Genomic DNA, 23,932 nt, shown 5'->3' on the forward strand with positions numbered 1-23,932 from the left:
ACAATTTTCATCAAAATTTTGTCATATCCATTACAATTTTATTTTTTATTTTAATGCTATTCTAAAAAGTTTATTACACAAGCACAAAGTTATGTATATATTTTATAATTAATTCATTTGAACTGGACAGAAACTGAGAAAGTATGTTAAATTATAGGAATTCTTCCTTTTTTTGTTTTCCTGGTTACTAGAGGATTGTAATTTTTCCATTCAATGAACATTTCGAAATTCTAAAGAAACTTTCACCGAAAGCATGTCCGTTAGTTAACAATTAATTTTGTCCGACGATTTTATCTATGCATAAAATGGAAATGACGTGCAATTGTGAAATACATTCTACTCGAATTACGAGGTAGAAGTAACTTCCTTAACAATTTTTTAAAAAATCAGAAATTTATTTATATTCGTAATAAAATGGAGTGTGTATACAAAAGTATCCGTATCCGTTAATTGTTTGCTCTTAGCATACATACTCATTTTTTTTTTTTTTTTTTTTTAATTAACCCTCGACCTTTTAACTCTCGGACGGCGGATCACGGAGAGAGCCCCAATTGTAATTCAATTTTTCATTTCATATTATTTTCATTTTCTAAATTTAAACTGTTCCTTCAAAAATTATACATTTAGCTTTATATAGTTCAATAAATAAAAGAAAATAATAGAAAGATATTATTTTTCTGTTATAATCTGTATTATGTAAATATTATTAAATGAAACACTTGAAATTTGAAACTTAAAAATTATAATTATTAGTAATTAGAATTTTAATATGTCTCACAAGTGTCCATTATTAACGTGTTAACCGGCATGCATGTCGACAGTATGATCTAATTGAAAATTGCAACCAGAAATCTTTTAAATGCTGCGCACAATCATTTAATGAAGTTAATGAATCCTTTTTTTTTCTACGAGAATAATTAACTTCCTATATACTCCTAGTAATAACATTCAAAGACCTTCCATAAATACTTGCATAGAAATTACCTCGGTTACTGTTACATTGGATGATTAATGCATAACCGTATGACTAGGAAAGCATGAAATAACGCAAATTAGACAAAGATCTTTATCACTGATGATACTGAAGAATATAAAAAAAATTCTTACACGTCCCGTTACATCAGCAAGGAATTTTGAAAAGCTTTCATCGATTACGTACACGGTATGCGTTGTGTAAGAAATAATAAAAAAATAGAAATTTTCAACCAGTAGACAATATAATATACACGTTCAAAGGTAAATTTCCATATCTAACATATGCTAGTATACCTAAACAATATCTTAAAGTTCTACAAGAAATTTTAAAATGCGAATGCAATAAGATACTTTAATCCTAAGTACCAATCGAGCTACCCATTTACCAAAGTGATTAACTCTAAAAAAAGAACAAAAATTAGAAAAATTGGTAAAATATAAAAATTTAAGCAACAATTAAGTATTCTGGCATTAAAATTTTATAAATTTCAAAAAGTGTAGTTAGTCACTTTAGCCTGTGAACAGTTAAATTATAAAATATGAAACAAGTTATTTCGATCTCGTTGATAATCCTACTGTTAATGCCCTGTAAACTATATTTTACAGCTATAAGCTTGTTATCTCGTTTAGTATAAAGTGACCAGTTGAAACAAGTTAGATATCTGTATGCACGAATCAACAACGATATACACTTCTAAATTATACGTTAACTTAGTAGTTAATTAGGAGAAACGGTAATTGCAGGAAATGCGCAATTCTTGTTCATCGGTATACCAATGATTGTGCCACGAAGTCCTTCGGAGGATGACGCGCCGGTGAAGGTAACGATCTTCACGATTTTATCACTTGCATTAAGGATAATACTTAACACGTTCAATAGGTTCTATTTTTTCATATTATAAACCGAAGTCCGGATTTTCTTTCCCAGAATAATGCAGATATAGGTACTTTACATAATTCATATTAAAGTTGGATGCACATTATAAAACTAAAATGCTTTATAACGAGAGCAGCCTTTAATTGCACTTTGAGAGTACTATAGAAAATTAGTTTTTTTTTTAAACTTACAGATATGCATTATACAGAATGCACAGACTTTTTAACAATATTAAAGACTTTTAATAGCTAATGATGCCAAAAAGCTTTTTTAATACACTTTAGAACTATGTCAGGTCATGTAATTATAATATTCGATTAATAGTAAAGCAAATAATAGGTGTAGAAACCATGGCTGCTCCTAGTAAGGAGGGTAATTAATCCAAACTCCACATTTAAAGATTTTCAAAATACTATAAAATTAATTTTTTACAATGTAAAATTGAAATAGTTTCTAATTAAACAATTTCGGGCCTCCGGGTAGAAAAATAAATAATTTTTCTATAAGATTATTAGCATTCAATACTAATTTATAGTGGGAAACTGTTTAAAATCAGACACAATAAATCACTTGTACGGTAAAATTTTTCTTTAGAAAGGAAGAGAAAATTCTGAAAAAGGAAGTCCTTTGTGAAAACGTGATCAGGAATAGAAACGAGAAACATCTCGGTGATGGAAAAAAGATCGAGGAACAAAGGCCTTGGAATAATTTACTGTCCATCGTTGTAATCCTGAACGAGAGCCGCGTTGCTAGTGCTTCCGGTTCTGTGTGATGTTCCGAGAGCACGTTTCGGCCAACGCGTATATTCGCTGCATGACATCTCCCTTTCGTAACGGTATAAACTTTTACCACGGCTTCTCAGGAACATCGGTGTGGATCAGTGACCGACCCGAAGCCACGACAACGACCCGTGAAATCGTTGCCTGCCCGAAGCCTCGACGAGAAATAACGTCGCGCATACGTACGTCGACGTCGGCGTCGGCGTCGCTGTCGTGACCACCAAGTTGCGCTTCTTCCCTGCCGCTTGCATCCCACCCTGGATCATCCCTGAACCCCTCCCTGTTTTGGATGAACAATCAGATTTGTCTGTACGTAGTTTGTTGTTGAAGTAAGAAAATTTTCAACCACGGATAAAAAGATGAGATATCTTCGTTTCTTTTATACATATGTATTTTGTTATATTATCCCTTTAAATATTTTATTTAATTTTGAAAATATGCACTTATATTCCGCAATTATTTTTAATCCTTGCGAAGTCTGGGTATTAAATTCAAATTAGGGCTCTCTCGATAAAAGCGAGTACACTCGATAAAAGCAGAGTGCACTTGCTGTAAAATTCAAGCAAATTACAATAAAATGATAAGCTTTTCTAGTCGAATTTTTCTAATTTATATTTTTATCGCGCATTATTTACAGAATTTCAAATTTGATAAACAATTTTAATATAAAAGATTTAAATTTTCGTTGATCCTCGAGATCAGTACGTCCCATGTTTATTAAATGAACTATACGTGCCTATTCTAGGGTTAACGGTAATAAGTTCAGACGGTCGTCTGCTTGGTTTACTCTAGAAACTAGGGAAGGATAATTCTTGAAGGTAAGTAAAGGACCTCCGGTGTATAAACAGGTTTTACTGTAGTATATACAAAGGGCGTCTTAGAAGATAATTACTAAGGGAAATGCGAGTTATCTAGCGTCACATATGTCACATATGCAATTAGACTATTAACTCTTGAACAGCGGAGTATCGGGGAATCGAGATCCAAATTCACAAAACAAGAATATTAACCTAAAGTTAATTATACAGTTATTAAACAAAACAATTTCAGATACTTTTAATATATAAAATCCAGAAAATGAAAATAATATGAAATACAGAATTCAATTACAATGGGTATTCTCTCCATGGTCCGCCGTTCGAGGATTACATTATACATCTAGCAAAAGACAAAGCAGTTTGGAGAGAAATTAATTACAATAAATGCTATCTTCCTCCGTGAACGAAACCGTTGGAAGAAAAAAATTACAATTTCAATTCATACGACATCTCTGAAGCCTTTTCATCGTCTCCATGGAAGTATTCACGATGCGAGCGTTTTTGTTCTCCAGAGGAGTAGAAGAACGCTAACGATCGTAAAACGCTTTCCGCCTGGAAATATGAAATCTCTATGCTGATATTTTTTTTTTTCTTTTTTTTTAATCATGCACCGTGGATATGAATCTGGTAGAGTGCCAGATATTTAAACGAAGGAAGATAGAAAACTGGCCGGTTAGGTCGCCAGAGAGTATTGAAGTAATACATTCGATATACATATACATATGTATGCTCCATTGTCTTGAGCGCCACCTTTGAAAGCGACACGGCTTGACAAAATGGAAGAGAAGAGAAAAAATAATACCAGCAACGACGAGAGGCGTCATGGTGATTTCTTTTGTCTTTTAAAGTAGGAAACGCCTGTGTGGAACAAGCGTCGCGTCGCTCGCAGGAGGAAGGATACTCTCGAGAAAAGAGGACGGTGTACCGCGAAGTGAGATACTCCAGGCGAAGGATGACAAGAGAACTAAAGCTGAAAGAGAGTCGTCTCTTGCATATACGAGCGACACGCTTTTCAGACGATAACAGCTGCTTTGCATCGTTTTCAGACGAAATTGCTTAACCACAAAGCGTATCATCGATCCTCCCCCCTCATGAATTGAAGTAATTTCGATTTTGAAGTAAAAAAAGATAATAAGAAACGATTTCTTGTCTGTTATAGAAAGGAGCAATTTAACGTGTTTTAGAATGCAACTGAGAGTTTTGCAAAATGATTATGTTATTTTAAATATAATTGATTTTAGTGAGCTTTTAACCTGTTGAAGGCACTGGTATATACAAATACATAACTAGGTACGAGCTAGGGTGAGTCCCTTTCCAAAATGTTGACTTGAAACATTTCTATCTACGGTTGAAATAATGAAACAATGTACTTCAATTAAGAGGAAATTGAAAAGAAAGGTTACGCCTATTAATCTTTAGTTATTGTTAATTATAAGATAGCAGTGCGTATCCATTTTATTTATAGCCAGTGGATAATGTGTTAAGGGTTAACGATAAATTTTGAAATGTCCAATTGAGAAAATGTATCACAAATGCTAAAATCAATGATATATGCTTATTTTCCATTGTCCTGTAACACATGTTTGACTCATTATCTACTTATTCATCCAATTATTCATATTCAGTATGATTCCACTGGCGCAGTTCATAAATTGTTTTCCACTTAAATACTCCCGGTTCAGAATGACTAAAATTATCCGTATTGACTGGTTAATCAATAACCGTATTATCTCTTACAATAATTAATTCAATTCTTACCGACATATTAAATGAAACACATTTGTGATTCAATGATTTGTATCAGCATTTTCTGAACGCAAATGAACTCAATATGTACATAATGAGATAACAATGTGTATAAATAAACTCTATAATACTAGTCTTTAATGGTTTGATTACTACAAATACAACTGTTGTAATATTTGCTTCTAAAATATCAATACCTTTGCTATCAGAATTCAATTGCAAATTCATTTATCATAAATCACTTTTCCCTTTTTTAGAAAGTAATATAAAGAAAATTTCTAATTATTAAATATTATAAAATTTAGTATATAATTGAAAAGTACAAATAACAAAGCAAATATCAATCCTTTACACAAGTAGTGGGGGGAGGGGGGCACTGACTTATACATGGGTCCCCCCTTCGATATATTGTCATTTTCCCTGGGGATGTCTACAGGGAAGGGTGGGAACCAGGGGCATCACCTTTTTCCCTGGGATAACTTGATTACATCTAATAAATTGTTATAAAATTTGTAAATCAATCTAAACGCAAAATGTCGCCCGACAGAATTAATCGAGAAACTTTATTCATGAAACTATCGGTTTTCTCAGTGAAACATACCGATACACCTGCTATATATAAATCTGTAAATGAGTGTCTATATGGGTTTATAGCGAATAACAATAGCTTCTCTACGATCGTTGCGGAAAGTTCGCGTATGGCTTCGGTTTGAATGGAAATCCTCCATTGGATGGTAATACAATACACCACCTTCGAACATCAAAGAAACGGAATCCCTGGATAATACGAATTCTAACGAAGAATTAAAATATGATATTCGCGCGAAAAATCCTTTAGTTCGTTCACGTATCACTTTTTTCCAGTCCTAGCTGTATAACTTGGTCCGATAAAATCTGGCACAGGGCTGGCAAGAGGAAAAGTGGTACAAGGATACGCGAAACGCTTCTTCTTTTTCTTTTTTTCTCACATTCGTGCGTCTGCTTTTACGTTAAATAGTCATAGTTGCAAATGTAGCTTGATTTTCCACGCTACTTTGATATCTGGTCTGATAGGACAACTCACTGACACAGTTTAGTACCGTTCAACGTTAAAACCAGTTTCTCCATTGATGGAAAAAAGTTAGAAAATATTTCTTCATTTTCTTTTCTATTTCTGTATTTTCTGTATAAAAGTCATAGTTGCAAATGAATTTTAACTTGCATACCATATTGACAAGAAATCATGGCTCCATTTAAACATAATTGAAATATTCGTGTATTTGTATTTGTATATCTATCCCTAACAGACTATAGTGATAGGGTTGCATTTGTTATTCCAGCCTGAACGTGTCAATATTCTATTTATCAACTCTTTGAAAATAAATTAGGGGGTGGAACAACCACAGTTTCTTTCTAAAATTTTTAAATAAAATTATGAACTTCTAATATAGGCAGAAAATGAATATTCACTTGTCTTTTGCTAAGGCCTTATTTCTGAAACTACAGTTAAATCATCTTAATTTCTATAACCTTTTACTTTTTCAAAAATTAAAAAATAGCATTTTTGCTTTATTGATTTTCCCACCCTATACATTTAAATGCAATTATTTTTATTTTGGTGAGATTACTTTTTCTAAAAATTCATTAGTGTTTAGCTAAAATTATTTATCTTTAAAACAATTTGATAATAAAGTATGTCAGTGATAGAATTATCTCATTAAGATCTTAGGATTGTTACAAATATAGCTTAGTTTTCCATGTTACATGGACGAACGACAAAGATACCTGGTTAGGTGAGGCACTCTATTGGCCCAGTTTAATACGGTTCACCGTCAGAACCAGTTTTTCCATTGTTGGGAAAAATTGAAGCCGCAATGAGTCACCTTACGAAATGCCTATCGTGTGTGTTTATCTAAATGCACGCAAAGCGCATTTACATCTGAAAAGAGTATTCTGAGGTAATCTACAATGAATGTCTACAGTCTACAGACATTCCTTGGACCAGATAACGCAGCAGGTCCAACCAGTCGCTTCAATAGAATTTGTTTTACCTGTCTGTACATTCAACCCGAGAAAGCAATACGGTGAATGACACGTATGGTAAATGGTACGATGAAAACTGGTGCATAAATGTGCATCGTTTGCATTTTTAAGAAACGTACAAGGATTTCTCATCGTAAAATCAACGATATAAAACAGTACAGTGTGGTTTGATTAGGCTGAATTCAGGACCGAATAAAGATTTCTGGGACCCGGGGCTATTAAACATTCGAGGGCTCCCTGGGGTGATTTGGATCCCAAAATTGAAATTTATAATAACATTTAATCGTAAAGAAAAAAGTAATAATACAAAAAATTGAATTTTTTAGAAGGCTAAAAGTAATTACTGGGATTGTATTAAACTTGATAAACATTTACATATTTTGTCATGTATAAATAAGGACTGGATATTTTTAACGAACTAAAAATTGATAATACGCGAGAAGAAAAATAAAACCATAACCGCATGGAAAATTAAAGCAAACATTATTAATCTGGTAGAACTTTCAGTAAAATTTCTTGCAAAATGAATCTGTAACGATAACAATCAGATGATCTAGATCGATGGACATTATTCAGTGCACTGCACCCGCATAATGCAACTGCTGTGCATACGCGCGCATGTTACACGACACTGTTTCAATCCAACAATTCGTACCCGGTGCAAATAATTACCGTTACGAGTTAATTATTTAATTAATCGAATCAGACCGACGTACGAATTCTGGTTACGTGTACAATTGTAACAGGAATATTCACCGGTCTGTAAGTTTTTGTTTAATTATAAAAGAACATCCGAATAATTGAATCGTGTCCTGAAATAGAAAATATTTCTAACTGTCAATTACGAAAAAATTTATTTCGAATGTGTTAACAAATATTTTCAGTCCATTATCCGTATTATTAAAAATTCTTTAATTTACCTAATTAAAAATATTTCTATTAGATCCTACTTGAAATTATTGATAATAAATATTAGAAAATATTACATAAGATTTGTCCACAATAAAAATATTACCTAATGAAACTTTCAAAAGTATCAGCGTACGGATTAACGTATTAGTGGTAATAAAAATTATTCTCGAAACGGATGGAATGAAGCAAAAATTTATGTCAAACGTAATAGTTAGTCATTGGATCACTGTGCGTGTATGTGTGCTCGTGTATACGTGATTCGTGTTAAATTACAGAAGGAGCTACCAAGCGAATCCGGGATAACGTTTCGATGCATTCGTTCCGTGTTAGAAATTCTACTGCGAATCTCCTTAAAAACGTACAGAAAAACAAATAACGAATTTAATACGGTATAGTGGGTCTTTCTAAGTGGATAATTAGTGCATTTTATCGTTTATTTTATTTTCAATATAAACGTATGCGATTGCCACAAAATAACTAATGTGTATTATTCAATTTATTGAGTAAACATTTCTATACAATTATATTTCGGTAAGATTTCAATTACCTATACAATTGGTAAGATTTATGTGAGGTCTAAAATCTGGTTTCTGTCTTGGGACACAGAAAAACAGGATTAGAAATAATCCTAAACAGACACCAGAAAGAAGAGAAGACAATAGCTTTAAAAGCGGCACATGGCCCTTTGAGAATTATACTTGTGTCTAGAACCCTGTGAATTTTTTGAAAACGAGAAAGAAAAACCTATCATCCAACTCGAGCACTCTTCAAGCATTTTCCACCACTTGATTCTGATATTAACCAGACCTTTCGTTTAGGATGGGGTTTTTTTAATTTAGAGGGCGTTTAAACGACTGCATACAATTTGTTGAATTCTTTGCAACACTAATGGGTTGTATAATTCGATCATACGCTATTTATTTAAATATTTATTCTGTAATTGTACGGAATATGTAAAATGTAGCTTTTCTATTTTAGATTCAACGCTAAAATAACAATTTTTGATAATTAATTTTTAAGTCTTGGACGACGGACCATGGAGAGACACCGACAGACACCACTATTCAAGGGTTAAAATGTTAATGCAAGCTGTTAAATTACAACATTTACAGTTACAAATAGAACTAATTTCTTCAAATGAGAATTAACAGAGTAATGTGTGAATGATTCATTTTTAATAATACCATAAATGTACTTAAAAACAAGGCACCATAATTTATGTCATGTTTGCAAGATTTTGCCCTACTACAAGAGGATGGAGAAACAATTTATTAAAAGTGTTGACGCGTTGCAACGATACTTTTGTCATACTTGACAAAAAAGAATGCGTTTTAATATCAGTACTTGCGTCACCTGCGGCTATTAATCACGGAGCTGAGGAGGCAACGTGAAAAACGTTGATAAACGAGTTTCTAATCATAAACGTTGCTAATAAAAATGTAGTATATACGTATACTCGGAGATTTATATGTATAATCTTTTATACTTCACCTTGAAATCGTCAATGAAATATTGTATTTATTGAAACCCCTTTCGCTAATTAGTATATTAATTTAATTTTCAAAATATAGGAAAATTACTATTCAATTGAATTTGGATACCTCATAATTAATGAATATTTTACTTGTCTTGTACAATATAATAAATTTTCAATCAAACATTGACACAATCTTTAATTACTTTTAATTAATTTAAATTTATGAATTTTAATACTATATACTGCTGCATTCAGGATGAATCATTTCTCTCCTAATACCTATATCAGTAACGTTAATGGAACGTGAAATAAGATATAATAAGAGCAGTTTAGGGTATAATAATAACGAGGAAATGGTTTACCTCGTACAAAAGCACATAAGGAAGACCGAGAATCGGGTAAGTAATGGCCACTACAGTTACACGAAAGTTAATCGAACCTACCGTTAATGGAATGTAATTGCACGGTTCTACGACATTCTACGTGTTGCATTAGTGCTAATAATGGTATCATTATTACAATCAATATGAAACAAAGTAGTAATATTATGAGAGTCAGTAACCTTATATTAGAATCTTTTTTTAACTCGGTCGTTCTATTATAAAACGATTCTATTTTTAAAACCTTTTTTCCTAATTATTATAATAAGCGCACGCTAGTCAGACTTTCTTCTCATTCTAAATAAATTTTACGATATTAAAATAGATTTTAATCTATCTTTTCTTTTCATTTTCTTCTTTATTTTGATTCTAATGATAAGTGCCTGAATGCATACTGCAAGACTCACGTGATACGTGATCAGTTAACTTCCATATGCGAGACGCACGCGGTGCGTCGTCAGTTGCATCGAATAAATAATGCATGATGCAGCAAAGTGCGCTACCCATCGTCGAACGTATTAAATGGCATGGGAAAAATTCAATATTCGCGAAGGAAGAATTCCGCAGGAAATATTCAAAAAGAAGGATAAGAATATGGAATATGAAAATACGTGAACGAAAATGAAAATACAGAAATGTGGTATATAAATGATGGGCGCATAATGCGAAAGCTGTACAAATAAGAATCGTGTAAGTGATCGAAGCGAAACGTGAAATTTATATCGGCAGAAGTGTTCGAATGAATAATAGCGCAGTCAGTTTGTTATTTGGTGTATACAGCAATTGTTAGCGACGAAACGGTATAGGTGTGCATAAAACGAACGTAGCGACCAAATAAAACGATCGGAGAGTTGCGTTCGTTTTACGTTCGTCGCACCTCGATGGTTCTGAAAAACTGCAATCTTCTGGAATGTCGGCATTTGCACGCCCGACGAAAACACCTAATGCTAACGAAGGAATCAAACGTACGCGTCTATGAATCGAGTAGCTGAAATTATTATAAAGTATCTTGGCTGAAATAAGTAACAATTTCATCCTAACGCTAAAAAGGCTCTTTATGAGTTTTCTTGGTAACTGGGTAAACGAAGGTTTTAAATGTCACGGTTAGGATTTAAATGTCAGGATTGAGATATCAGCAATTCTTTTTTTATGGCGGTGACATATATTCCGGATTTTTATTTAAAATTATTTAAATATTGCCAGAGTGTTAAGTACGACTATTGGTAGGAGCGAATTAAGATTTTTGAGGCCCCTTGTTTGATTTCCGTTCAAAAATTGAAATTTATTCTAAATAAAATTAAATAACACTTGATCGTAAAAAAAAGGGCAATAGTAAAGAAATTTTATTGAATATTTTTTGACGTAGAAAACGGAAGACTTAGAAGGGGGCGTCCCAAAAGTAGGGTCCGAAGTTGTAGCTCTCCCTAGACACCCCTTTAATCCGACGCTATTATTAGCGAAGCTGGGTAGGGCGGAGGTAGGTTTAAAATAAATAATAATAATATTGTTATTACTTGAAATTATGAATAAGAAGAATTAAATAATATTAAATTTCTTCCCCCCCAAATTTCTGGTAAGACTCAAAAACTATGACTAGAGTTTAAGATTGTAAAAAAATACGAATCTAAATAAAAAAAAAAATTAACACATTCTTGAATGATTATGGAAAATATTATGTACTTTACACTTTGTACGTCAGACTAACCACATTATCATAAATGAAATTCGTTGTTTTTTTCGCTTATAGCGATGATGATTTATAACCAAATTTATTTAAGATATTTCTCATCTCCACACTATGTTATTGTACCTGATTAATATCGATTTGAAAACATCTTGGAATTTATTTCTAACACAAACTCAAATTATTTTTGGAGAATGATTGTATCACACATCTGTTACAAAATGTTTTACGACAATAATTTCATATCAGTGTACAGGATGTTTCATGCAACCTGGCCAAATTATAGCTTTGTAACGAAGGTGGACAAAAATTTCAACAGATAAAATTAAATAGCAACAAATGCTCACCAACGATATTCACCCGGTAGTTCTGAATACCGTACATATATATTATTGTTAATTAGCACCTAATAACATTTCTTTTAAAAAAGTATCATTAACGCTTAACTGATAATTAAGAGGATTTTGAATAACTGCTTGTACAATTCACTGCACGTTTAAACGTGAACAAATTGGAGGTACATTAAAATCCGAGCAGTCGGAAAGCAGAGTCTTTGGTCGCGGTAAAATTTCATGCACGTCGGATAAAACGAGGCACCTGTTACGGAATCTGGTCGACTCTTTTTTCGCTGACGATAAGGAGAAAGGAAAAATGATTAAGCCTGGCAGCGTCTAGCAGGTATAAAACGAAGAACCGAGGAATCCCCTCTGTTCCCCTGGGTTCTCGCATCTGTTGAGCGGTGCATGTGTCGTTCAAGGCGCGCACCTGAGCGTGAAGCGAGGGACCAACGTTAATGCACCGACGTGGCTTCCACCTGCGCTAGACGACCAGCCGAAATATGTGTGTATGCATTTCCCTTTGCGCAGAAACTCGTGCGTCGAACGTTTCGCTCGCACGCAACGCGCTGCAATTTCTCGACGTGGATTTTCGCCAAGAAATTCTTACCACGTAATATTCGGACGGCTCTTACGCGTAAAAAGCATCGCTAATGGGTCTTGCTAATCTCGGAGAATCACTTTGATTAACCCTCGAACAGCGAGGCCTGGGTTAATCGTGACCCAAACTTATAAAATATGTACAAAGAATTATATTACAATTGGGCCTCTCTTCACGGTCCGTCGTTGGAGAGTTAATTAGCATTAGTACAATTTTGCACTTACAGCATTTTTTAATATGAGAAAAGTACTATAGAAACGTGCATATCGGCAATGAATGTATAAAAAAAAAATTATTTTCAACTTTTTGAGTCATGCCACCAATTACGTGAGACGACGTGTAAAAATTGACTGCTTTCTCGTGACTGAACGCGGTTTATGGACTTTCACGAATGAAATTACGCATCCAGGAGAAGGTATCAAACAAAAGTAACTATAGCGATCAGTTATTCTAATCAAGTTTTACGTCAGGTGAGCACGCGTTCGTTTTTACGCGTAAGCGAAACAACGAAAGGGGAAACAATGAAAGATATCACAATGAGATTTAAGACGATCGATATTTCTGCTGGTCTACTTTGCGAGTCCGAGTATTACGTACAATACCGCTTGATAGTCTTCGAACACTTATTATATTTCATAAAACTCTTGAATTTTATATTAATAACCAAGTTTTATTCGTTTTAACCGACAATAAGTAACTTTTCAAAATGAGAAAAATTCATTTTTACTAAAAAGTGAATAAAGAAAACTTAGTCCTTAATTAATTTTTATATTAAAAATCAGTATATTATTAATCTCCTCTTCAATATTCTATCCTTAAACTTTTATTCTTTCTTTTTTACAAATTAATTATCATTTATGATTAGTCCTTAAACAGTTGAGTCTGGGTCAATCGTGACCCAAATTTAAAAAATATATACAAGAATGTTAACCTAAAATTAAATATATAATTCTTAAACGAAGAGTTTTATATATTGAAAATCTTTCGAAGAATAATTTTTAAAGGAGCAGTGTAAAATTTAGAAAATTAAAAAATATGGAACATGGTCCGACGTCCGAGGGTTAACAACCATTATAGCTTTAAAAAAATCGGAATCGACAAAGTGTTTACTTTCCGTCAAATACTTTATTCCTCAAAGGATATTGAACGAAACTTCCTTTTACGATTATGTATGTATTTCAGTTGTTAAGAAACTACGTCGGTCATTGCACCGACATTATCGATCAGACTCATGCAATTCTAAGTTCAATTCCTTTATCCGTGCAGTAACGTCAAACAATAGCGTGAATGAAAATTAACGCTCGAGGGCCAAGAATTGGAATAGCTCGACGCGGAGACTTCAACAGTATTATACACGGACCAACATCGAGCGCAATCATTATTTTACGCAGTGTGTTCCACTGTTCACGGTCTACGAACTTGTATCAACAGAGAAACTCGACGGAAACGTACAGTGTACTGTACAACTAGTACGGATGTTCTTTTCTGATAAAACTCGTACGAACAGTCAGAAAATACAAGAAACCGGGTAAGGAATTAGTAACGTCAACGGAAAGACTGCCAAGGTTATGCCCGGCATTCCATGAAGCAGAACGACGTATATTTTAGTTCTATCCTAGCATAACACGGAGATATAACAGTACTTCAGGTAGACACGATCAGGTGTGCGGAACGGTTTGGCAGGGCGGCATCCCCACCTGTCACCACTGATTCGACGCTTCTCGGTTCGTTTGCAACGATCCACGTATAAATTCAAACTGCGATGCAGCGTGGATAGGTTTTGAAAATAATTTTCATCGAGAATCAATGCATTACGCACATTGATACTGATCGATGACAATTTAACTAACCTAAGAAAGGATTCGCGCTTGCGTCTTGGATCGTGGATCGCGAAAGGATCTCGGGGCCTGTGGCGCTGGCGGAGGAAATCACGATCCAAGAACGCCGCACGAATGGCGAACATGTCCTGGGTCTTACTCACCTGCCACGACGTATCGCGCCCGCATTTTCGTCCACCGGTCTTTAGATCTACAGAGTTGAACTAAAGGACACCCGCGCACTTACGGCGTCTCTCGTTGCCCGTTCACTCGCGACGAGACATCCTCGATCACCGCACGTCACCGTTTCTCTTGCTTTACGTTTTAACCAGGAAAAATACACGCTTTTGCTTTCCACACACTGTAAAATGACTGTTTGCTTCCTTCACCGTGACACATCCGCCCGCGCGACTATGACCGCCGATACACACACACCGAGCGAGACTGCGGCTTCTCTGGAGAACGTCGCTCGCTATTGTGAACTGTCCCCCACCCACTCGAACCACCTTTGCTTCGGCACTGCTGTGCTACGGCACTGGCTGGATCGCTTCTAAAGCTATCTCTTTCTCGATCGTAGCGCCAGGTACGAATCAACAGATTGCACTCCAGGTATATTGCATATCTTCAAAGAAGGCGTTTAAAACCAAAAATGTTTATTGTAGGATATTGTTTTTCTCGACAATACCTGCCAGTCATTTAAAAATTGGGTATATCACATTAACGTGAAGAAGTTACTTACGTGTACTTGTGAATTACGCGATACATAAAACAATAAAGATACTAAATCGAGATGAAAATTTTCCATCTATAAAGAATATTACAAGTAGTACAAATTGTAATGAATGTAATTATTGTACACAAAAAAGTAAGACGTGAAAAAAAAAAATCCCTCTACCGTGACAATGTCATCTTGCCAGACATTGCCGTGACCAGGATTCGAACCTGGGTTACTACGGCCACAACGTAGGGTCCTAACCACTAGACGATCACGGCTACCAGAGGACTTGAAGAATTTAATTTTTTTACAATATTTTCTACACTACATGCTACTATAATTTTAATTGAAGTATTTTTTCCATGTCTGTAGTACTAATTATTAAATATATTTACATTTCACGATTAAAACAAGTAAACTGAAGAATATGAGCAATCAAGACAAACAACTAAAATGACTATTAAACATTACATTGCCCTCTATCGTTGTAGATAGATATGTAGTTGTTATATCTTACCGATCGATTTTCAAATTTTGGGTAATTTAAAATATAGTTTAGAAACTATAAAATCTTGCAAAAATAAGTTAATTGAATTACATACATATTTCTCTATAACCTTTGATTTTTTTAATTAGACTATTGGTTACACATAGTAACTCATAATCTTCGTTAATCTCAGAAAAGTTTCATCTGTAAATATATTCCATAAATGGAATTTACGAAAATATTTCATTATAACGATTTATAATGCGCGATGAAATATTCAAATTGAACTGTTCATTGTAATAATGAAGTAATAGGCGTAAATGGGTATTAATTAATCTTGATTAAATTTGTAGGAAGTAACCCGCTAAGCATTTGGTTTTTTGTCCCACCCTTCTAATTTGTTTCTACTTCCGGTTCTGATCTCCCGGTTTCTCTTTGACAAGCCACTTTATTTATAGAGTTTGGCAGGTCAAACTATTCTGTGCATAGAAAACAAAAATTAGTGTGTTGCGATAGAAACGTAAATCATTGTATGCGAATTAGAAGTATAGAAAGAGAAATTATTTTAGTGCAATTCGAAAGCGAGAGTACTCGCTTTTATTATCTAGTATTTGCGTCATGGTTGCTATGAAAATGTCAGCTCTGTGGTGATTCATTCGTTCATTACTTGGCTTTTCATCTGTTTTTTAGAAGCACATTCTGCTTATTGAGTAGGTAAATGTTTATAAACTTATTAACCGTTAATAAACTTATATTGCGAACAAATGACTTTGTTTACTATTATTTGTTTATGTATTTTATTTGTATACATATGAATGGGATTAGAGAAGGTTAAATAGGTTAGAAAGGCAAATAAATATTTTGTTGCGCTACAGTTACGTTAACGAATTTTCGAATGTTTAACCGAAATTGAGAAAATTTTATTGTATTCTTTATATTTAATCTGTATCTGTAATTTATTATACTAAACTTCTGATTGAAAGTAAATAATTGTGTTTATATCTGTTTCTCTTAATTTGTCATACTTGACCTAATTGAATATATGAAATACTATTTTTCATTCAGGATGATGGAAGAACCATTGAGTCAAGGTGCTTCACCATCTGGTGATAGCAATTTTTCTGGAAGTGAAGAAATAAATTCACCTACTATAGTGAGTTTGGATGAAAGAATATTGGATATTAGTACACGACATTCTTTGAATGTTCTCAGAACACCACCTACCAAAAAAGCAAAAAGAGTGCGATTTTATAGAAATGGAGATAAGTTTTATACTGGCATTGTGATGGCTGTGACTGCAGAGAGATATCGCAGTTTTGATAGTTTAGCTTCAGATTTAACAAGAGCTTTAATATCCAGTGTTACTTTACCTAATGGAGTTAGAGCAATTTATACTATGGATGGCAAAAAGGTTCAAAACATCAATGATTTGGAGGATGGTAAATGTTATGTTGTATCTGGACAAGGAGAAATATTTAAGAAAGTAGAATATTCATCCACAAAAGTAAAAAGAGGCAGTTCATTAACTGGACTACCACAATTTCCAGTTAGTACTGGTAGACAAATAAGTGCAATACCATTATGTGTAAAAGCTAGAATAATTACTTTAATTCGCCATGGTACAAAACCTCGTAAAGTTGTACGGCTTCTATTAAATAAAAGAAATGCACCAAGTTTAGAACATGCAATGGAAGCAATCACAGAGGCAGTTAAATTAGATTCTGGAGCAGTAAGAAAAGTTTATACCCTCTCAGGGCAACAGGTTACCTGTTTGGAACAGTTTTTTGAAAATGATGACATCTTTATTGCTTATGGTTCTGAAAAGTCAAGTCAAGAAGATTTTGAATTAGATTTCGAAGAATCTAAAAGTGTTCAGAGCTTTAAAAGATGTCCGTGGATATCAAAAAGGCAGAGCGGTCCGATGCCTAAAATGCCGCGTAAATCTGGAAAAAAAGTGCTTACTACACCACAAGTCCGGACACCTAGTCCTTCTTCATTGATGTTGCCACAACCACTCCGTTTACACTATGCAGTTGGTCATGTAATTGGAGATGGCAATTTTGCTGTTGTTAGACATTGCATTCATAAGTGAGTGCTTTAAATAATTAAATGTTCATAAATTAAAAGAATTGTAGAAAATTTAATATCAATATTTTGTAGATCTACAGGTGCAGAATACGCGATGAAAATCGTAGACAAGTATAAATGTCAAGGTAAAGAAACAATGTTAGCAAGTGAAGTCGCAATTTTACGACAAGTTTGTCATCCGAATATTATTAGTTTGGTTGCTGAACAAGAGACAACTGATCAACTGTTTTTAGTTATGGAACTTGTAAAAGTATGTTTACTTAACAACATGTTATATTTTAAATGTCATAAATTTAACGTGAATAATAAAAATATTATATGTTTATGTTACTTAAGGGTGGAGATTTGTTTGATGCAATTGCTGCAGCCACAAAATTCTCCGAATTGGAAGCTTGTGTAATGATTGGACACCTAACATCTGCATTAGCTTACTTACATTCACATCATATTGTACACCGCGATGTTAAGCCTGAGAATCTTCTGGTAGAAATGGATGGAAGTCACGTTAGATGTTTAAAGTTAGGTGACTTTGGGCTTGCTCAAGTTGTAAGAGAACCCTTGTACACAGTTTGTGGTACACCTACATACGTGGCACCAGAAATTCTTGCAGAAACTGGATACGGTTTAAAAGTACATCGACTTCTTGAACTTTTAATTTAATAATTAAAGTTTAAAAAATAAAATAAAAAAATTAATTTTCAATTAAATTATTTCAGATTGACGTATGGGCAGCTGGTGTAATATTATACATTTTACTCTGTGGTTTTCCACCATTTGTTTCACCGGAAAATGAACAAGAAGAATTATTTGAACGTATTTTAAGCGGTCAGTATGAATTCACACCTCCATATTGGGATAACGTGTCAGACTCTGCTAAACAGTTGATCTCAAACATGCTCCAAGCTCAACCAGAACTAAGATTCAGTGCAGAAGATGTACTCGATCATCCATGGCTCGCGGTAACTGTCATTATATGTTCATTGTTGATAGAAGACCTCTTTTAAATTTTCCCGCATGGCTTATCTATATTTATTTAGTATTTTCTTTTAATTGAAAATAAATAAAAAATTTGCATAGTAAGCCTATAGTGAATTTCTTCTTTTAATTTCATAGAGGTATTGTATTTTGGTTATACGTATTTTCTTATCTATTTGCTTATCGGTTGTCATTATTTATTATGAAAATAGTTAAAGTACACTGCCACCGCTCACGTATTATACAGCTTTGCCCTTGCTTTCTAAATACAATGCTAGGAAAGCTTTTGTAGTGTTTTGCTGTATCTGTAGACATGCTTCTTTTTTTCTTTTGTCCCGCCTCTGTATATCAACAGAGCTTTCTAGGAGGCGAGCAGAGCACAGCAACAACACCTACCAACCCGCCGGAGCAATACTGGGATCAGCAGCGTAAGCCGATAAGATTAGCAACCTTTGAGTTTGACTACAAGAATCCAGTTGAGAGTAGCAGTTCACAGGATGAAGTTGATAGTGGACCTGATAACAAACCAAGTATTAAAAACAAATGGATTGAAGCCTTATCAACAATGGAATCAGAAAATATTGACTTGTTACACGATGCAGATCAGAAACAAGAAAAATCAAGTTCTAACGAAAATGATCTTAATAATGGAAATCGTAGTGACGAAGAACCTGTGTCGCTTAGTGCAGATTGTTTACAAGATATCCAGGATCTCAGTCACTCTATGAATAATCTTATAAGTAATCTAAATGAAAACCAAGTTCATCAACAGTGTTTAAAATCATCACATAGTAAAACCTCATCTTTAAGCAGTATTCATGAAAACGCTAATTTAGCAGTGCAGATGGATAATTCAGTGTTAATAAGTAGTTATCAGAATGTTCCTTCAATTAAAATTAGTACGGGTTGTGAAAGCAACCCGGTCGAAGAAAATGCATCCTTCTTCGAAAGGAGAAATGAGAATTTCTCTAGTGACATTAATTGTAGTTCACCTATTGCTCCAAATATATCAATTAATAGCAATGTACACGTGTTTGAAACACCCAAATCTTCAGCAACTAGACAGAAATATAGAAGAAAACATGCATTATATCAAAATGCAATATTTCCAGACAAAATTTCTTCAAAACTCGAGAATGATGATATGAAGAATTGCAATACAGTTTTTTCTTCAACCGATAGTTTAACTGGCAGTTCGAGTAACGACATTGAAACGTCAGACAGTTTTGTAAATATTCAATTTGCACAATTAACACAGGATCAAAGATCGAGTTCCACGCAAAGTATGGAGTCAACAGATAGCTTTGAAAACGTTTGCTTTTCTTATAATCAAGAACTGAAAACTCGTAACATGTATGATCCAAATGAAAACGGTTGTGAAAATGAATTATTGAAATTGAACTACATAGAAAATTTCCCTTTAACAAATCAAGAAAAGTCAGCAACAAAAATATTGCAAACTTCAACTACTTTAAAAGTAAATGCATCAAAACCTTCTAAAATACATGTTTTGAGTAGTAGGAAGAATAGTCCAAGAACAGGAGATGAATCAAAATGTGTGAAGAACGAAGCTGTGAAATTCAGGCGAGAAAAATGCACACCAAAAATTGATGCAGCAGCAAGAAATAAAAGATTTAGCTGCTTTTCATCTTGTTCCGCAAAGAAAGATTCTGAATCTGTTTTAATGAGCGACAAATTGACTTCTGTTACTACTAGAGTAGGCAGAAAATTCAGTTCCACTGATGAATTACGGGATGAAAAACAGAAACAAAGCTCAAAACCGAAAAGATTCAGTTTATATTATACTCCACAGCCTTTAAGAAAGAATTATGAAAGTGAAACAAAGATCGGTAAAGGTATGTGCAAAAGTGATCAACAAAGTAATGGAAAATTATCAGATGTGAATAGACAAAAAGATGATATTTCAGAATTAGATGAAAAGAAAAATGTAAAAAATCGCAGATCAATTGTAGATAATACAACAGTTGCCAGTAGAAGCAGAACAAATAAGCAGTGTGTTCACATCAGATCTGACATTGTAAATTCAACATTAACACCCGGTAGGACAAAATAAATATACATAAGTAGTTGTATTTATACATTGATAATCATCAGCGTGGGACTTACCTGCAAGAAAACTCCAAAGTTGTAATAATTATTTTAATCTAAGTGCAAAGTCGATTTAACCAAGGAAGTGACGTCATTTGTTCATAAATCTATCCAGACATTGATGTTAATCAATAATTCAGATTAGAACAAATGAGCTTCACACATAAACGAGACATGCCAAATGCATTTAAGTAGTTTATTTTATACTCGATATTCTATTATTGTACGTAGTACAAGTGTCGAATTGAACTAAATTGTAGTTATTGCTTCGTTTTCAATGAGACGTAAGCGAAATAGAGAGACAAAATCGTAGGTACGAGATGAAAACTGTATTAATGATGCCAGAGGTCCTTGAGACAAGTGACAGAGGGCGACAGTGCGAACGATTATAGGTATTTGCTTAACTTGTTGCATATGCTTGCTCAAAAGCAATTTGACTAATGCAAGAATAAATATTTTTATAAAATATTACTGGCGGTATTGTAAGAGCAATAAAAGTAGATCAGATAACTTTTAGGAAAACGTAATGTTGAATTGACGAACAAAGAATTGATTCAACACATAAACGCTTTTCATATTTTTGTAGAAATTGTGTGTTGTACACTTCTTGCGCGTCTTTCTCCCTTTGTCGCTTGAAAGTACTTTTGTGGTTACCCTGTAACTGTAATTTCCATATTTTTTAATGATATCATTACTATAATTGTGTACATATATACATAAGTAAGAGATTCGTAAAATATTATTTATCATCGCTAAACACTTTCGTAATTCGTAATTTACACGTGAAATATTAATTTATCATAAAATTTCACAGTAGATTCAAATCGTATATAAAATAGATGATAATTATACTTTTTCTATTGTAAGCACAATTAATTTGTAATTGTATACATGGTATTACTATAAGTTATATAGAAATTTAAAAGTGATTTACGCCAAATATTGAAACCTATTTACTATTTATATTATTATATACTTGTACATGTATTTACATACATATACCGTAAATCCTTCATCCATATTCCTTGCTATTTTTTTTCTATCTACATTCATTTTAATTCTCTTTTAACTGTCTTTGATGTAAGCGTGTTAAATATATACGCGCATTTTTTACCTGGCTAAAAATTGTACTCAATTTATTTCTGTCGAAAAATTCAGTAAAAGACAAGTTACAAATGCTTTTAAGAAATGTTGTTTTATAATTGTCCTAAAACATTATTAATTCCATTTGTAAATATTAAAATTACGTCTTATCATTATACTATTTTAAATTTGAACAATTTCCCGCATTTTTATGGATTTGCAATACTATCGATAAATGAAGTAAGATAACGACGAGTAGTTGCATTTTTTACAAATAATTTTGGTTTTGATTTAACGAATATATTTTTATATAATTTATTTTAAATGTATTTTTCAGAATACAAGACGGAAAATAAATGAAAGTGTAAATTTAAAAGGATCCCGATCGAAAGCGTCGTGTATGGTGTTCGGTAAAGGACGAGTAGGCCCGAGTGATCATGTCGGCGCACGTCGCCGGTAACGAATCCAGTAGGTTCAGTCGTAGACTCGCGCGCCTACCGTGAGGGTGGCTGCTTACCACGCAGTTCGCCGCTCACCTCTTTTGTGCTTCCCACCAGTTCCGTCACTCTCGTTTTTACTTATTCTTGACCGCGAACCGTCCTTTATCGCGTTCCATCGTGGTCCAAATTTTCGTTAAACTGCAATTCATACATATCGTGATAAGTGCGTGGGTAGGTGCGTGCGTGTGTGTTCAAGGAAATTTAAACATATCAGCGACAACTGACAACACGAGGTCCTCTGCGTGGTGCAAACGAGCATAAGATGCTGCTATAATCAAGTGAGTCTTTTTTATATTATTAGAGTAAGTAAGAAGTGTAAAGATTTATCATTAGTTCTATAGTTTATACATGACAAGGTTGTCGTTATTCTATTGCGTCATAATAAAGACCAAAGATGATTCAAGTTTTAAAAAGTAATCAGAGTCAATGGAACACTGATTTGTGTTTCTTTTTTATTAAACAAACGAAAATCTGTGACAAGTTCTTATGTAGATTATCGATAAATAAAATAGGTTAGTGAACTTTAAAATTTACGCTAGACTTCAAGGTCAAATTGGCAATAAGACCACGAATTATATTTTGAATGTTAAAAATTGAAATAGTTTCATCAGCATTGATTTACAAGAAATATTTTAATAATTACGGTTTAGTATGACATAATTCTTCGTATGTTTTGATGTTAAGTAGTCAATATCATAAAAAGACCGTTACGCTTCGATTGTCGTGCAATATCGATCAACGTTGATGGCGCGATATGAAACTTAACATCATAATACAACGTATTTCATGCAACTGGGCCAAAGTATAACTTTAAAATGGTTGAGGACAGAAAAAATTTCATTACAAAAAATTAAATGATGTTGAATAGAACATCACGTGATACATGTGTCAGTTCTGGAAGTGAAAGCATTCGAAAGATTTTAAGGTTAATTTCGTTTTACCAAATGTAATTGTATGGTTTTTAAGCTTGTTTTTAATTTATCTTACTATTTTCCATTGAAAAAAGTGGAAATCATTTTGAAATCTCTGAAATATTCTCACTTCCGGAACTGATATGTGCGTCATCGACGCCATTTAATTTTGACCGCCATTTAATTTTGTCCGCCATTTAATTTTGTTCGCCATCTTTTTGGATCGAATAAAACTATATACGTAAGTACAAACCAAAAAGTATTATTTATTTTTTAATACTGATTTATTTGAGGATTATGATTTTTTACTTATATACATATTTGTATGCAATATACAAAAAACTCATACGTTATCAGTATATTTTGCTTAATTTTTTTAACTCTTGGATAGCGTACCTGGGGTCACTCATAACCTAAACTTACAAAATATACAACGATATTAACCAAAAGTTAAATATATAATTCTTAAACGAAAAAATTTCATATATTGAAAGAATAATTTGTATAGGAACTGTGTCAAATGAAAAAATAAAAATAATATTAAATACAGAATTACATTACAATTGGGTTTCTCTCCATGGTCCGCCGTCCGAGGGTTAACGAAATAAATTTCTTTATAAATTTATAAATAAAAAACATTG

General features: G+C 33.4%; 3 protein-coding genes and 1 non-coding gene across 6 annotated transcripts in view; 2 read left to right on the plus strand and 2 right to left on the minus strand.

The window, feature by feature from the left end:
- The window catches only part of LOC114871303 (protein crumbs), a 36,953-nt gene extending 22,081 nt beyond the window's left edge, over positions 1 to 14,872 (minus strand). For both annotated transcript variants that reach the window (XM_029177034.2, XM_029177033.2), the window contains exon 1: positions 14,588 to 14,872. In XM_029177034.2, coding sequence (XP_029032867.2) covers positions 14,588 to 14,612 — 25 coding nt within the window. In that variant the 5' untranslated portion in view covers positions 14,613 to 14,872. The remainder of the gene's footprint in view (positions 1 to 14,587) is intronic.
- A 472-nt stretch (positions 14,873 to 15,344) lies between these two features.
- Trnah-gug lies at positions 15,345 to 15,416 on the minus strand. The gene has a single exon. It is a non-coding gene; the product is annotated as a tRNA-His (tRNA).
- Positions 15,417 to 16,039: 623 nt separating this feature from the next.
- Positions 16,040 to 21,982, plus strand: LOC114871339 (probable serine/threonine-protein kinase fhkE). 2 transcript variants are annotated; one of them, XM_029177105.2, is made up of 6 exons: positions 16,040 to 16,339; positions 16,691 to 17,713; positions 17,786 to 17,963; positions 18,050 to 18,343; positions 18,430 to 18,672; positions 19,044 to 21,982. In XM_029177105.2, exons 2-6 carry the CDS (start codon positions 16,692 to 16,694, stop codon positions 20,760 to 20,762), a joined length of 3,456 nt encoding a protein of 1,151 aa, XP_029032938.2. In that variant the 5' UTR covers positions 16,040 to 16,339; position 16,691; the 3' UTR covers positions 20,763 to 21,982. The 2 variants fall into 2 exon arrangements, with proteins under 2 accessions (XP_029032938.2, XP_029032939.2); XM_029177106.2 differs by having other exon boundaries at positions 16,040 to 16,335.
- Positions 21,983 to 22,340: 358 nt separating this feature from the next.
- Positions 22,341 to 23,932, plus strand: part of LOC114871424 (protein sickie) — a 189,413-nt gene continuing 187,821 nt past the window's right edge. The window contains exon 1 of the mRNA XM_029177284.2: positions 22,341 to 22,658. The gene's annotated coding sequence lies outside the window, so the exon portion shown is untranslated. The remainder of the gene's footprint in view (positions 22,659 to 23,932) is intronic.

This window comes from Osmia bicornis, chromosome 12 (assembly GCF_907164935.1).
Source record: "Osmia bicornis bicornis chromosome 12, iOsmBic2.1, whole genome shotgun sequence".
Taxonomy (NCBI): Eukaryota; Metazoa; Arthropoda; class Insecta; order Hymenoptera; family Megachilidae; genus Osmia; species Osmia bicornis.

Bases quoted from the DNA above. Each gene is read 5' to 3' on its own strand.
- LOC114871339 (XM_029177105.2), top strand. From the start codon at position 16,692: ATGATGGAAGAACCATTGAGTCAAGGTGCTTCACCATCTGGTGATAGC. The intron at 17,964-18,049 runs GTATGTTTACTT...ATGTTACTTAAG, and splicing joins TAGTTATGGAACTTGTAAAA to GGTGGAGATTTGTTTGATGC. The intron at 18,344-18,429 runs GTACATCGACTT...AAATTATTTCAG, and splicing joins AAACTGGATACGGTTTAAAA to ATTGACGTATGGGCAGCTGG.